Here is a 15,392-nt window from a genome sequence, read left to right as displayed (position 1 = left end):
ATTATCTATAAAACCAAGGCAGCACAATGAATTAGGCTTTTTACTTTTCATTCTTACAGGGACAAGAAACCAAAGCAAGGTACAAAGACCTCCTTTCTGAACTTGACGAACACACAGAAAATAAGCTGGATTTTGAGGATTTCATGGTCTTACTGTTAAGCGTCACTATAATGTCAGATTTGCTCCAAAATATATGGAGTGTAAAAATTACACAATAATCAGCTTTAAATAAATAGTTAGGCAGATTAATGGCAAAATACAATGTTAAATGATTTAAAATGTTTTCATTTTATTTTTGATCAATTGATCGTGCACCTGGGGTTGCCTAGGGTGGGTCTGATTGCTAATATTCAGACCCCTTGTCACTACAGAAATCTATGCACACTCTTCAGGAATGTTTAAATAACATGATATAATCTCTGATGCTTTATAATATAATAGGTTTGATACCACCAAATATTGCATTGCTTCTGTTGTGTCAGTAGTGTCTTAGAGCACTTCCTTATAGTCATTGAACCCCTCACTCATTCATCCATCAAACAATGTGTATTGAGCTTCTACTTGATGGTATTGCTAAGGACAAAGTAATGAATCAGCCAATCTCTGCCCTCAGACATGCCTACCAGAGTCTTAGCAGAGGAGACAGACTGTGAACATTTTATCAATCAATTTCTTATACAGTATAATTATAATTGTGATAAGGGCTACAGGTTGCTGAAAGAGTTGTTATCACGTGACTTGGGATCAAAGGTCAGAGAAGCTCTACTGGCCTTCTGCAAAAGGCAAAACTGTAAGAGGAAGAAAACAGATCTGCGGCTGCCGGGACTGTGGGTAGGACATGGAGATGGGCATGAGGGCACTTTTAGGGGGATGGAGATGTTCCATAGCTTGATTGTGGTGATGGGTACATGACTGCACACATTTGCCAAACTCTTAGAACTGCACACACAAAAGCGGGGGGGTGGATTTTACTTTATGTGAATTCTGCCTATATGTTACTTGTTGTGTTAGTCACTCAGTCGTGTCCGACTCTCTGTGACCCTGTGGACCATAACCCACCAGGCTCCTCTGTCCATGGGATTCTCCAGGCAAGAATACTGGAGTGGGTTGCCATTTCCTTCTCCAGGGAATCTTCCCAACCCAAGGATTGAAGCCAGGTCTCCCACATTATAGGCAGATTCTTTACCAGCTGAGCCACCGGGGAAGCCCTATATATGACTTAAAACCCCATAAATCCCAATATCTTTGTAATTTCTGGCCATGATTTAACCAACAATTCCTTGACAATATGATCTAAAAATGGTCATGTCCTCAGGACACACATTCCCTGTGGCTATACCTGAATTCCTGAGTTTAAATTATACACACACATCAGTCAATGCCTAAGTCTTTGAGATAGACTTTCACCAAGACTTTAATTCATTCCAGAATTATGGTAGCTTCCTAAGTTACCTCCCTCACCTCCCCTTTTCCTTCCAATCCAACACTGTAAGCCTCAGAGACACATGTTAAGGGATCCTTTCCAAAGGAGAACCTCCATCCCTGGTCTAGAGAAGTGTTATCTCATCCTCTGTGTGTGTGTGTGTGTGTGTGTGTGCACACGTGTGGGCATGCATGTGCCTGTGTGTGCTCAGTCATGCCTGACTCTTTGCAACCCCATAATCCACTGGGTCCTCTGTCCATGAAATTCTACAGGCAAGAATACTGGAGTGTGTTGCCATGTTTCTAGTCTGTGGGATCAAACCCATGCCTCTTGTGTCTCCTGCATTAGCAAGCAGATTCCTTACCAGTGCACCACCTAGGAAGCCTGTTATCCCATCCTGTAGTGTTCCAAATCCACCAAGACCAGATTCCTTAGCCCTCCTTACTTTCCAAACCTTAGTCTAAGTTCAAAAGTCTACACGTTTTCCCCATCAGGGAAAGCCCCAAACTTTACCCTCTGTCACCATTTTCATAGAAGGAATGTGCATTCAACAGGACTCGACTCATGTGCCAGGCACTTCATAAATATTAACTCAATTCCCATCATAACCCTCTGAGGTTGGCATTAGTATTATAATCTCACAGATGAGGAAACCGAAGCACCGAGGTTTTGATTTTTCCAAAGTCACACAGCAGGCAGATTGCTGAGTTCTCTGCCGTCCTTGTGGGCATTGTCAATTTTGTTTTAATACTAGACTTCATCGTGAGCAATAATACTACAATTCAACAAAAATAACTGTGCACATTTCAGGCACTGTGTGAGAGAGAGTGTGGTACCAGCTGGGCCCTGGAGAGCCATTTGGCATTCCTCAAATAGAATCTGTGGGATGCACTCCATCCAAGCCCTTTGTATCTTAGTTGAAAGTAGCTGAATATGGCAACCTTGGTGACCAATCAAAAGGTCAAATTCACACCTTTCAGAGAAGGAAAAAAGAGACCCTGGCCAATGCTGTGAGGAAGAATCTTGGAGCCATTCCAACCCTGGGGCTCCCTGTAAGGATTTTTGAAACTCCATTCCAGATGGGAAGTTACTATCCTCTGAGGGGAAAATCATTTATAGAATCTATTTTAGCCCAATGCAAGGAATGAAAGCAGAGCAAAAGCTTGAGAAGCATCAGTGACAAATTGATGAGCATTACCCTAAGACTTTGGAAAGACTGAAGCTGAAGCTGAGACTTCAATACTTTGGCCACCTAATGGGAACAGCCAACTCTTTGGAAAAGACCTTGAGGCTGGGAAAGATTGAGGGCATGAGGAGAAGGAGATGACAGAGGATGAGATAGCTGGATGGCATCACTGACTCAATGGATATGAGTATGAGCAAACTCGGGCATAGTAAGGGACAGGAAAGCCTGGCATGCTGCAGTCCAAGGGGTCACAAAGAGTTGACACGACTTAGCAACTGAACAACTGCGCTAAGACACTGGATCCACAGAAACCTCACCCTTGGTTCTAGTTCCAGAACCATGATCTCTACTCTTCAAACAAAGGTTCCATCTTGAAAATATTACTGGTCATCACAGGTGAGCTTATGGATGCAAATTTGTCGTGAGATCCCTTGGTTGCAAACAACAAAGCCCACGGGAATTACATACACACATACATGTACACACACACAAAGGAAGATGGCACAGGTTGTATTTATCTACAAAGTCCAGTGGCAAATAAAGAAAGGGCAGAGAATGCAACGAATGTCTACAAAATACTGGAAACAGCAATGGAAAGCAAAGTCAAGCTTTTGCTTTCAGTGTATCTTAAATGAATTGGTTTATCTCCACTTCTGTCTGCATGTGGTCTCTCCCTCATCTCTACCTCTACCTCTGTTTGTATCTCTACTTCTTGACTAGCCTTTTTTCCAGATTCTTGGCCCAAAAGCCAAACACAAAGTTCCCGTCACTGACTTGACTTCTCTCTTTAAATGTTCAGCCAACACTCGGTAGCATCTCAGAAAGCCAATTCCAGTCCCCAGGAACAAGAACTGGATTGGCTGAATTCAAGTAGGGGCCACTCCAGATCAAGTTGTTTGTGGCCAGGGATGAAAGTCACGTGCCCACTCAGTAGGGCCTGTGGGAACTCTCCCTGCAAAGTATATGGACAGGTTCTCAAAGAAGGGAGAGAGGAGCTGGGGATGAAATGACTGACAGAGGAAATTACAAGAATCTCTGGTACAAAATCCATAACTTGGATGACCAGGGCAGTGTTATTTGCTTCTCAGGCACAGGCTCAGCAAACATGAGAACTGATGGAATTATCTCCTTTGTTATTCCAAGTGAAACCTTTCTTGAATTGTCACTGTGTAAAAGGAGGTAACCTGAGCCTCCCTGGGAAGTTTCCTGTTAAATATAGTTAAGATCTTCCTGTACAAGAGCTGTGAGCATGCTTGCAATTTGGTGAGCCTGACAGAAACATACCCAGTCCTAGAACCCCTAATTTTATTTCAGCATCTAAAAAAGGGTCCCAGTATGAAATCAGGAATTGTGCTTTAAACAGTCCTTTGTGAGAAAGGGGGAAAGGGCTGGAAGGAAACCAACAGGCATCCTGAACTTCAGCGCTGGCAGAGCTGAAGAGAGTTCTTAGCTGAATTCTGAGCTCTGAGAAGGGCCGAGAAGGCCAGTTTCCAGAATCTGGCAAAGGTCAATCCAGCCCATGGACAAGGGGCAACCATAACCCAGCGAATTCAGGCCTGAAAGACATTGTGCCAGTTTCCTCTAATTTCAATCTAGGACACATGGCTTCAGATCTCTTTGGTCCTTTGGTGGGGGAGAGGGGTTGCAGTTTTGAAATAAGCGAAGCCTAGTGTAAAGTGGGCTCTCAGCGTGGTTTCCATTCCTGTGCACGAGGACTCCATTCCTGCCCCATGTGTTCAATACTTCATCCACAATCCTGAATCTAAGAACCATGAACCCTAAAGTTTTTCATACTCATTTGGTGACAAAACATGAGCTGTAACTAACTAGAGGCTGTTCGTGGTTTTGATTTTTTCCACTTCACATGAGCGTTCAGATGGTATGGGTGGGAGCTATGCCACTGGAGGAACTGCTAGCCTGGACAGAGGCTAGCAGTTCAGGCAGAGGGCTGGACCAGAGGGCTGGGACCAGAGGGCTGGACTCTGGTCCCAGCTTTGCCATCACCAGCCCTGGGGCCCTGAGAAAGCCCTCCACCTTTTCTGAGTGAGCCTCATGTTTTTTCAGATCTAAAGTTGGGATCCAAATGGGGCCTGTTTTCTTAGAGAAGTCACTGTGAGAGTTAAGGAAGCGCAAAAATCAGGAATATAAAGTGGGCCTGTGTATATGTCTCATATCCATTCTAATTTGTCTCATTCTAGGCAGATGGTCATTATCATTATTCTTGACCATGGCTGCCCCTAATACAGCATCTGCTGCTGCTGCTGCTAAGTCACTTCAGTCGTGTCTGACTCTGTGTGACCCCATAGACGGCAGCCCATCAGGCTCCCCCGTCCCTGGGATTCTCCAGGCAAGAACACTGGAATGGCTTGCCATTCCCTTCTCCGAATACAGCATCTACTACACTCATAAATAACTTTACGAGATTGGTATTATTATCTCCATTTCACCAAAGAAGATGAACTTTAGAGAGGTCGAGTGACTTACCAGGGCCACACAGCAGTAAGTGGCAGATAAACCTGAGGTTTCCAACCCACATCCCTCTTGTGCAGCAGTCTGGCTCCCTTCTGTAATGGAGAGTGGATAGAAAACTACCCAAAGGAGAGCATCGCCGTGACTTAAGGCTTACACGTGGTCACAGTACGTTATTCTCCAAAATGAGGAGGAAGAGGAGGTAGAGGAAGAGAAGCAGCAGCGGCTCACATTTCCGGAATCCACAGGGAATCAAGAAGCATTAGCGGGAAGCAGCAACAATATAACATGCTTTTCCTTGCCTTTCTATGTCATTCAAGAAGGGAATTTTTCCTCTGGGGGAAGGCAGTGGGATTTTAAAATCTGTGTGACCTTTAGCTCATGGTTTTGCTTGAAGAAAGTATAAACGACAGGAGGGAGGCCGTGGAAGGGAAAGGGGCTGTTCCCAACATGCACGTGTAGGTAGAGGAATGGGGACGCTGATGTGGAGGGTAGAACCCTGAGTTTTCTTCCCAGGTCTGCTCCTGCTCGCCTCCTTCCATGTCTCAGATTCTTCCTTACTTAGTGAAAGGGCTCTGTGACTAGATGTTCCTCAAATCCCTTCCCATTCTGAAATAATCTTTTGTATTAACCAAGACTTAAAGAAAATCATAACAAGTGCCAGTGAGTATATGAACAAAGTTTAATCACTTAAAATCCTATCTCTTCTACTTCTCTTTTCTAACTTTAACCTTGGCAGGCTGTGGTATAAGACCAATACACAGAGGGCTAAATGCCAATAAGCAGGAGGTATCCTAGAGAGTAAGAAAAAAAGAAAAAAGAAACACTGATGGTTTCTCAGTGCTTTGTAGATTTAAAAATCTGTAGCTATGGTTTATATCAGTTTTGAAAGTGCTACGTAAGTCACACAATTCACGTGGCCATTTACTGGCTTGTCAGTAACATCTTTAAAAGCAAGAGCCCTGCCTGTCTTATATTGTATCCTCAGCACCTGGAATAGCACCAAAGAGGTGCTTGATGAATATGAAATGAACAAATTAATGAATGAATGAGTCCTTCTCAAACAGAAGAGGTAGAAAAGGGGAACATTAAGATGTTTACTTGGATGCAGGTTAATGTCTTGCTGAAGAAAAGAAAGCATGATGTGCTTTCCTGGCAGATGAGCAAACTGGATCTTATTACAGACTGCTACTTTTACTAATAAAATTGGTAAGAATGAAGATGTACACTCAGTTTAAGATTGCTTTTGCTATAATTTAGCTCAGAACCAGAAAATCAGCCATGCAGAGAATACTCTCAAGACCAAAGACAGAGTGAAGCATCCCCACTATCTTGGGGCCAGTGGACCCCACATGGAGTGGACAGTCCGACAAGACAGAGGAGCTCAGACCTCAGAGCCACCTCCAGCTGTGATTATCTAAGGGCAGAGCCACAAAGTGCACTCCAGACCCTTCTATGTCTTACTGACTTGGGGACCTCAGCCATTTATGCGCATGCTCAGTTACTTCAGTCATGTCAAACTTTTTTGCAACCCTATGGACTATAGCCCACCAGGCTCCTTTGTCCATAGGATTCTTGAGGCAAGAATACTGGAGTGGGTTGCCATTCTTTTCTCCAAGGGATCTTCCTGACCCAGGGATCAAACCCAGGTCTCCTGTGTCTCTTGCATTTCAGGTGGATTCCTTACTGCTGAGCCACCAGGAAGCTTTTTTTTTTTTTTAATAAGATAAAGCATTTTCAAAATTCAATAATTTATGTTTATATTTTCAGCAACTTCACCTGCCTCATCTGCTTTGCATTGTAGTTTCCTGTTCTTTTTTTTACTGAAAGGCTATGCTTTGACCTGAATCAGATCTGCAGCCCACAGTGGGACTGCTTAAAGCCTTCCCTGGTGACTCAGATGGTAAAGAGTCTGCCTGCAATGCAGGAGACCCAGATTTGATGCCTGGGTCAGGAAGATCCCATGGAAAAGGGAATGGCAACCCACTCCAGTATTCCTGCCTGGAGAATCCCATGGACAGAGGAGTCTGGCGGGCTATAGTCCTTCGGGTCACAAAGAGTTGGACACGACTGAGCGGCTAAACAACAGGTTAATCCCAAACAACCTTTGCCCCCTTCACTGGGTAAAGAGCAGAGGACCTCAGGAGCAGGACAGTCATGAGGCGGCAGCATCTCTAGCAGTCTCTGAAAGCTGGAAACTGGCTGCTTTCTCTAAATCTCTCTCTTTGAAGGGAAGAAGGCTGGAGGTACTGGGGGCCTCTGAAGGGGTTAATGAAAATTAATAATAAAAGTGAGAAAAGCAAAACTTCGATTTTCCTGAAACTCTGGTCTTCAATGGTGGAGCTCTGACTGTCCCCTGAAAAGCATGTGTGGAACAGTGAAAACATTAAATGCCAGAGCAGGGTGGCTCATCGCTCATGAACAGTCCATGCTGGACTTCCTCCACCCATACCCTCCCTGAAGTCAGAAAGGGAGGAGAGGTGAAGAATGGAAATCACTTCTAATCTCTGGGAGAGCACGTAAGAATGAACTGAGATCTTGACTCTGGAAACCCCTCTGGAATTAAGCTAGAGGCAGGTGATTGGGCTCAGAAGAAAGGGAGGCTTTTGTCAGCACCTTGAGCCTACACATAAAGCCAGCTTGCTCACAATGTCAGTTCTGATCTTCATTTCAACAGGCCTGAGCTGCCCCCAGGCTGATGCCAAAACTCTGGAAGAGGATGTCATCACAGAAATCCTATTAGCTGTACCTGGAGTACCTCAGCCTGAGAAGTGAGGCTCTTACTCTTGTCTATATCCTAGGAAGATGGGTTAATTGCATTTATTGGCATGTACACAACCAGAATCTATGCCCATTGATCTAGGCAGATGTCACCTTAGGGGATGGTAACATCATTAAGAATATAGCAGGATCAGAAATTGAAAAAAAAACTTGAGCTAAGTACAGGAGACTTGAGAAAAATTAGGCTTGGAAGTTGGGTAGAAGCCAGATTTAAAAAAAAAAAAAAAAAAGCCTCAAAGGCCAAATTAAGAAGGCATATATACATTTACTACAGGACTTCTCAGAGCCTTTAATTGGTAGATATCTTAGTTTGAGTTCCCTCAGAAGCACAACATAAAGATAAGAATAGAATGAGTTCATTTGGGAGGTGATTTCAAAGAACTGCATTTGGGGTCTTTAAGAGAGGCCCATCAGTAAAATGTACATGTATGAACAGGTTGACCCCTGTGGGCAGTGGGGACTTGGTCCCACAGATGAGCTCTGGGATTCAGTGTAGATCATGTCTCAAGAGTTTTCACAACAATAGGCAAGGAAGCTGAGAAATTCTCTCGCTTATATTGTCCATCATCGGCTGAAGTCTGCTTTCAAGGTCATTAATTCTCCAGTACTCCCAGTTTGTCCTGCTCCCTGAGTCAGGAGGCAAAGACAACTAATAACATAACAAGAGCCACAGGTGTGTACAAAAGTCAGAGTGTGCAGTGCTTGTGGACACAGTGTGGACAGGGGCTGTTGCAGTAGGGTGTTGGAGTTTGTGAAGTTCTAAGAGGGGAGATAAGGTTCATGCGTTTTCCCAATGTATTTGACCACAACATCCTTTTGAATAGAGAGTCCTGGAAGACTAGTAGCACCCACATTATACATTGTGAGCGTTCCTTGTCTAGATCAGTGGTCGATACATTTTGTCTATAAAGGACCAGACAATAAATATGTTTGGATTTGCAGGCCGTATGTTCTGTGACAGCATCTTCAGTCTTGTACCTTGAAAGCAGCCATAGACAATATGCAAATGAATGGCCATTCATTCTTTGCAAATGAACTGGCTACGGTCCAGTGAAACTTCGTTTACAAAACCAGGCAGCCGGCCAGATTTGGTCCTTGACTATGGTTTACTGACCCCCAGTCGGGATCATTCCTATAGCTCCTTCCAGCTCTAAGATTCTAAGACAGGATTGTGGCTGTCCTGCTGAGCCGAAAGGTCTGATTGAGTGATCTTAGCAAAGCCTTTGCTCCCTCCTCCCTATGTGGATCCACGGTAAATGTGACTCAGATCATTGTATCTAGTCCCTCTGGAACCTATTCCAACCAGCCCTCTGTAGCAGCCTCTTCATCCCGTTTTGCCCACAGCCTCTCTTCTGGGGAAAATCAACTGAGCCTGAATTTAATTATTCTGCTGGTGAAATAAAAATAGTGCTGCCCTGAGGCTGCCTGATGCCAAGAATTTTTCATGGCACAGGAAGAGAAAAAATTAAATAGCAGCTTGAAATAAATAGGTCCTACCCACACTTGATCAAGGGCCTAGAGAGGTGTGAAGACTGGGGGAAGAAGGGAAGTGGTCCTGGTGGCAAGACCCCACGCCCCCTTCTTTACTTTTGAAGGTGAAGGTGGTAGGACAATAGTCCCTCCTGATATGCCCACTTAACCTAATTTATTGACCTCCTAATGAATGCCAGGCATTCATTCTTTCATTCAGTGAGCACATTTTAAATGCCTACTTTGAGCATCGATTATTAAGAATTCTCAGTAATTATTAAGAATTTCAAAATGGTGACAGCAGAGCATTAAACTAAATAAGGAAGCCTTCTAAGTATTATGTGCTGGGTATGTCACACCCATGAGGCTGATGTTATAAAGATACATGTTTGCAGCTTAAGCTCTGGGAGGGCAGAAACCAGGTCTGTCTTGCTCACTATTGCTCCTTTAGACCCGCAGTCTAATCCAAGCAACTGATACATATACAGTGGATGGATGGACAAAAGGAAGGATGGACGGGTGGGATTGGTGGCCTCTGGATGTTGCTGTTAGGAAAGTATCTTAACTTTGACTTTCTAGCATCTGTTTGGGTAAAATCTTTCATTCATCCTCCTATGACGTTTCTCAGGTTCTTATTTTGTCCTACAGCTGAGTGTCAGAAGTCTCATTTCACAGAGTAATTAATAGAGTCATATTTCTTCTGAAAAAGTTGGAATCTCTGAGGCTGTGTGTGCTCTTGGCAGAAAAGAGGATACTGACAAGAGGATGCAGTTGCCAAAAAAGAAAAAAAAAGGAAATTATGAGAGGCATTTTTCAGAGTAAACATCGTTAGGAGGAAGAGAATGATGAAGCTAAAATAAATGTTTCCTGTGGAAGCCTACTTTGTATCACAAATCATGAAGGGGCTTGATTGCATCGCCTACTGGTGATAAATAGCTTGCAATTCATTTCTTTCTCCGGCTGACTTTTGGCCAACACACTGCAAGATTCATGCAACTGTTATTTGACAACCCCTTTCTACATGCTGGGAGGAGATGAGACACGGCTCTGCCCAGAGAAACACCTGGTTTGGGGAACCAACTCTTACTGCACACTCCCCACAACTGGACATGCTGTTGTACCAATCAAGGCTCCCCACACGGCACAGCTAACACACACAAGCAGGCTAGCTGAAGAGGAATTACCAAAGGAACCATTTACAGAAGTGTGGACAGGGTAAGAGAAACCAACAAGGGGTGATATAGCACCCCGGACCGAGTGATAGTAGGAGCTGCTGGTACCACTTCTAGAGCAGACTGTCCACAACATACAGGTGAGAAAATTGGAGTTGACTCTCCCAGCCAGGTGGTCCAAAGGCTCAAAGGAGAAAACATAAGTGACAGCATTTGGAAAACTGGAATTATCTAAACATTCTACTGCATCATTCCCACGATCTGACGTTTTGTTTGTTTTTCCACTCACTTTTTTTTTATTTCGGTTTTTGCTCTTATGATTACAGACAGATTTCATTTTACTGTGCTTTGCTGTATCACAGTGGATTCTGTTACTCAGGTCCAAGGAATGGATGGATTCTGGGAGACAGCTCACAAAGTCTGCTGCGGATACATGCACTAGATATTTGCTTTAGGGATGTTATGTTTGTGGTGTGTTTGTCCTTGTGCTCACCCCACTGTGTTCCTCATAGTCTTCCATTGCACTCGGCGTTTGTACCTGTTGAAGCAACAAGTGCCATTTTGTAACTCTGCAAAGCACATAATTAAGGGATACACTTCTTGAGGGGAAGGTGATGGGAGGACTTGCGTTGTTCCCAAGTAGGAAATTTTTAACCTCAGTAAGAATGTGAAGGAGATCATACAGAAATCTAAGTCCAGGAGAAATAAGACCACAAAATGCCCAAAGGACCCACACAAGTCCCCAGATGAGCTAGTCAACCAAGGATGCCAACTTAAACCAAAAAACTAAAACATGAGGATAGGAGGATATATTTTTATGTATTTATAATTGTTTGTATATTTATATGTTACATATGTGTGTATGTGTGGTATATGTATATGATGTATGTATTTATATTCCATGCTTTCTCTTGCTATATATATGTATTCTAAACCAAATAAGTGTTTGAACTAAAAACAGCTTTCAACAAAACCTGTCCCAGTTTGCTTGTCGTTGTTCCTTATATATCTTGTCACACTAATAATATTCAACAAGTTTTAGATTGTTCTCGCATGACTCTGTTATTAACAGTGATTTTCCTACCTCTTCAAGTACTCTGTCAGGCACTCAACAGATTGGTGATGAGTCTGTTGTTCCAACTGCATTTCTCTAGGTAATTATGAACCCTAGGACATGGTGCTGAAACAGTCGCTCTAGAATCTTTTGGAAGTGCCAACTGCTTCATTAATCTCCCGCCTGTTGTTTCACACTTTATGATGAAATGCCACTGTCCAGCTTTATCATCCAGACCGAAACATGCAGAGCATAACACTGGGTTTAAATGCAGATTTACCATCCAGGATGTCAAACAAATTAAACATGGTTAAGTGTTAATGACCTGATATTAAATTGCAAACAGCTCTGGCTTTATTTGGGTGAGTGGGTTGGGCTAAATGGAACCTGAAGCTCTGAAATATAATTTACCCACCGTTTCTGCTTAACGATTATGCCAGCTTTTTTTTCCCTTGAAGACTGGAGGCTGGTTATGGAAATCGCATTTGTGTCTCTTCTAAATATGCAGACTCATACTCCAACCTCTCACTTGTGATTCTATGATAGAAAAAAAAAAAGAAGAAGCTGAGAGAAGGGAAGACAACATTCATATTTCTGAACTTAATTTGAAGCTGGCTTAATACACTCTGAGCCACAGATAAGACTAAAAGCAGTTCCTCCCTACATACCAATTAGAACAAACCTCTCTTACCATGATGGGGTGGAGGCTGAGGGGATCTGGTTATTTAGATGGATTAGTAGAGTCAGTGTTTAGGGCAAAGGTGAGAGCTGTTTACCCCCTGAAATTTTGGACAAATTTTTTCTAGTTCTAAGTATAACAATATCTAGCATTTACTGGAAACATGTTAAATGCCAGGTACACTGTTACACTCTTCATGTATTCCTTTAAAAGCATTCCTCTCAATTAGATGTCATTTCCATTTTTACAGATTAAGAAGCAAAGGCTCAGAGAGGTTAAGTAATTTTCCCAAGTCACAGAGCTTCCAACTGGACTTCAATTTGAACTCTGGTGAGCCTGATTTACTTACATTTTCTTAATTTTCCTTTTAGAACTTTGAAATGTCTTTAATCCATCTGGGATTTATTTTGGAACATGACATGAAATGAGACATCAATATTTTGTTTTCTACAAATGTACAAATATGCATTTTCTGCAAATGTAGCCAATTAAGCCTGCCACAGCTTAAAAAAATTTTTTTTTAGCAATTTAATGACAAGGGGAAATGCTTATGATGAAAGTTAAGTAGAAGAAAAGGAGGAACACTAAGCTGTATATACAGTGTGTGTGGGGGTTAAGACTCTTCAGTCATGTCTGACTCTTTGTGACCCTTTGGCCTGTAGCCTGCCAGGCTTCTCTGTCCATGGGATTCTCCAGGCAAGAATACTGAAGTTGGCTGCCATTTCCTTCTCCAGGGGATCTTCCCAGCCCAGGGACTGAACCCACATCTCTTATGTCTCTTGCATTGGCAGGAGGATTCTTTAACACTAGCTCCATCTGGGAAGCCAGGTGTTACAGTGTTAAGTAACAACATAAACATATATATGGCCATTAATATAATATCTGTTGAACAATGACGTGGAAATACTACCCTGAATGGTGTTGAAGATTTTGAGATATGGCTTCAGACTACCTGGGTGGATCTAAATCCCTCATCTACCTCTTACTCCCTCTGAGCAGCCTCCTGTAAATTACTTAACTTCTCTGTCCCCATTCTCTCACCTATAAGCTGTGGATAATAATAATAATATTATCATTACTAGATAATAATATTTCTCATCTCCTGAGGTGACTAAAAGGATTGACTATGCCAACCATGTATCCATGGGTAGTGCTTGGCACCAAAAAAAAATACTACACATATAAATATGCCAAATCCTATACTGATAGTGCTATCATCATATACATTTTAATTTTTTTCAAGTTGTCTATGTTTTGTAGGCTATATCCAAAAAAAAGTTTAATTTTTTTAGGACTCCTGAGTCTTCAGAATTCCACAAATGCCGAAATACTCTGAAATCAAAACAAGTGGGCCCCTTACAAATTCTTTTTTGAGATGCACCCTCACTGGACGAACCCTATGTCCCCCTAGCAGAAAAAAAGCTCCTTATTTCCATAAGCTGGTAACACAGGGAGCTTTGGCACAAGGATTCGGTTTTTTAAAAATCCTTAAATAGGCAGTATTCGGCATTAAGAAAAAAAGAAACAATAAATGTAAATAACTCCCAGACAAATCATCTCTTCAAGTCCTTGAGATGCTGTGAGACCTGAGAATAGGTTACATTGCATTATGATTTATAGTTGGATCTGGAAGTCTGTTCTGTAGTAGGTCTAGTAACAGGGGTAGGAATTAATCCTCCATTCACACTGCATTACATTGCTGGGGACATCGCTGAACTGGACTTCACATGAGCCAGACCTCCTTGTATATAAATCAGGGGCAGACACAGGAATCTAATCCGGGTACTTGCTTGCACACAGGGAAATGCTAAGGCAGAAAGCTGATTACTCAAAATCACGCAGTTCTCCGGCTAAACTTCCCCAGGCTTCAGATGAAGCTAATGAAGTAGAGATTGATCTCTGTTTCTTTCAAGATGATTGATGGAAAAATCAGCTGCAAATAACTGGGAAAACAATTGGGAGAAAAGCTTAATATGTTTCCTCCAGCATCGAGCCTGTCACGGCTATGTAAGTGCTACTGTTCAGAAATTCAATGTATAGAAGAAAAGGCTAGGCAAGCAGTCCTGCTGCAACTAGTCCTAGAAACCTGTTATTCTTCTGGGAAATGGGGACTAAACATTTCCTTCCAGGTGGTTAACCCTCTGCTGCAGCCTTTGCCTTTCCACAGAGTCCTTAGAAGGCTGAGAATGCTAAACAGTAGTTATGTGACTTTGAGCTCATTTCTTGACCTTCAGAACTTCAGAACTTCATTTTCACCATCTGTCCAGTAAGAATACTTACGTTGCAGTTCTGTGAGGACTTCAGTCAATTCATTTAAAGTGTTTCCCTGGAGGCTCAGATGGTAAAGAATCCGCCTGCTCTATAGGAGACCCAGGTTCAATCCCTGGGTTGGGAAGAGCCCCTTGATAAGGCAATGGCTACCCACTCCAATATTCTTGTCTGGAGAATTCAATGGCCAGAGGAGCCTGGTGGGCTACAGTCCATGGGGTCCCAAAGACTTGGACATGACTGAGCAACTAACACTAGAACCTGACACCTAGTGGGCACACAGTAAGTGTCTGTATAACACCTGGGGTTCTGATTTCAAGAGAATTGGAAGGATCTCTGGGTCACCTGCTCCCCCAACCAATATGTTCATATTTGAATCCCTTTAAGGGGAGAATGTGAAGTCAAGTGGGCCTTAGAAAGCATCACTACGAACAAAGCTAGTGGATGTGATAGAATTCCAGTTGAGCTATTTCAAATCCTGAAAGATGATGCTGTGAAAGTGCTGCACTCAATATGCCAGCACATTTGGAAAACTCAGCAGTGGCCACAGGACTGGAAAAGGTCAGTTTTCATTCCAATCCTAAAGAAAGGCAATGTCAAAAAATGTTCAAACAAACTACCGCACAACTGCACTCATCTCACATGCTAGTGAAATAATGCTCAAAATTCTCCAAGCCAGGCTTCAGCAATATGTGAACCGTGAACTTCCAGATGTTCAAGCTGGTTTTAGAAAAGGCCAGAGATCAAATTGCCAACATCCGCTGGATCATTGAAAAAGCAAGGGAGTTCCAGAAAAACATCTATTTCTGCTTTATTGACTATGCCAAAGCCTTTGACTGTGTGGATCACAATAAACTGTGGAAAATTCTGAAAGAGATAGGAATATCAGA

At 42.7% G+C, this 15,392-nt stretch overlaps 1 protein-coding gene across 3 annotated transcripts in view; it reads left to right on the top strand.

The window, feature by feature from the left end:
* Window positions 1–15,392, top strand: part of SNTN (sentan, cilia apical structure protein) — a 46,476-nt gene that overhangs the window by 14,337 nt on the left and 16,747 nt on the right. For 2 of the 3 annotated variants that reach the window (XR_015151424.1, XR_015151423.1), the window contains exon 4: window positions 12,485–12,564. Coding sequence is in view for 1 of the 3 variants with exons in the window: in XM_086367061.1 (XP_086223187.1) it covers window positions 60–218 (159 nt within the window). In the remaining 2 variants the exon portion in view is untranslated. Of the gene's footprint in view, window positions 1–59; window positions 458–12,484; window positions 12,565–15,392 lie in introns of those variants that run through there. The other variant, XM_086367061.1, reaches the window with a different exon arrangement.

This window comes from Bos grunniens, chromosome 22 (assembly GCF_055505025.1).
Source record: "Bos grunniens cultivar Pamir isolate PY7600 chromosome 22, Bosgru_T2T1.0, whole genome shotgun sequence".
Lineage (NCBI taxonomy): Eukaryota > Metazoa > Chordata > Mammalia > Artiodactyla > Bovidae > Bos > Bos grunniens.
This window is presented reverse-complemented; position numbering and strand designations above follow the sequence as displayed.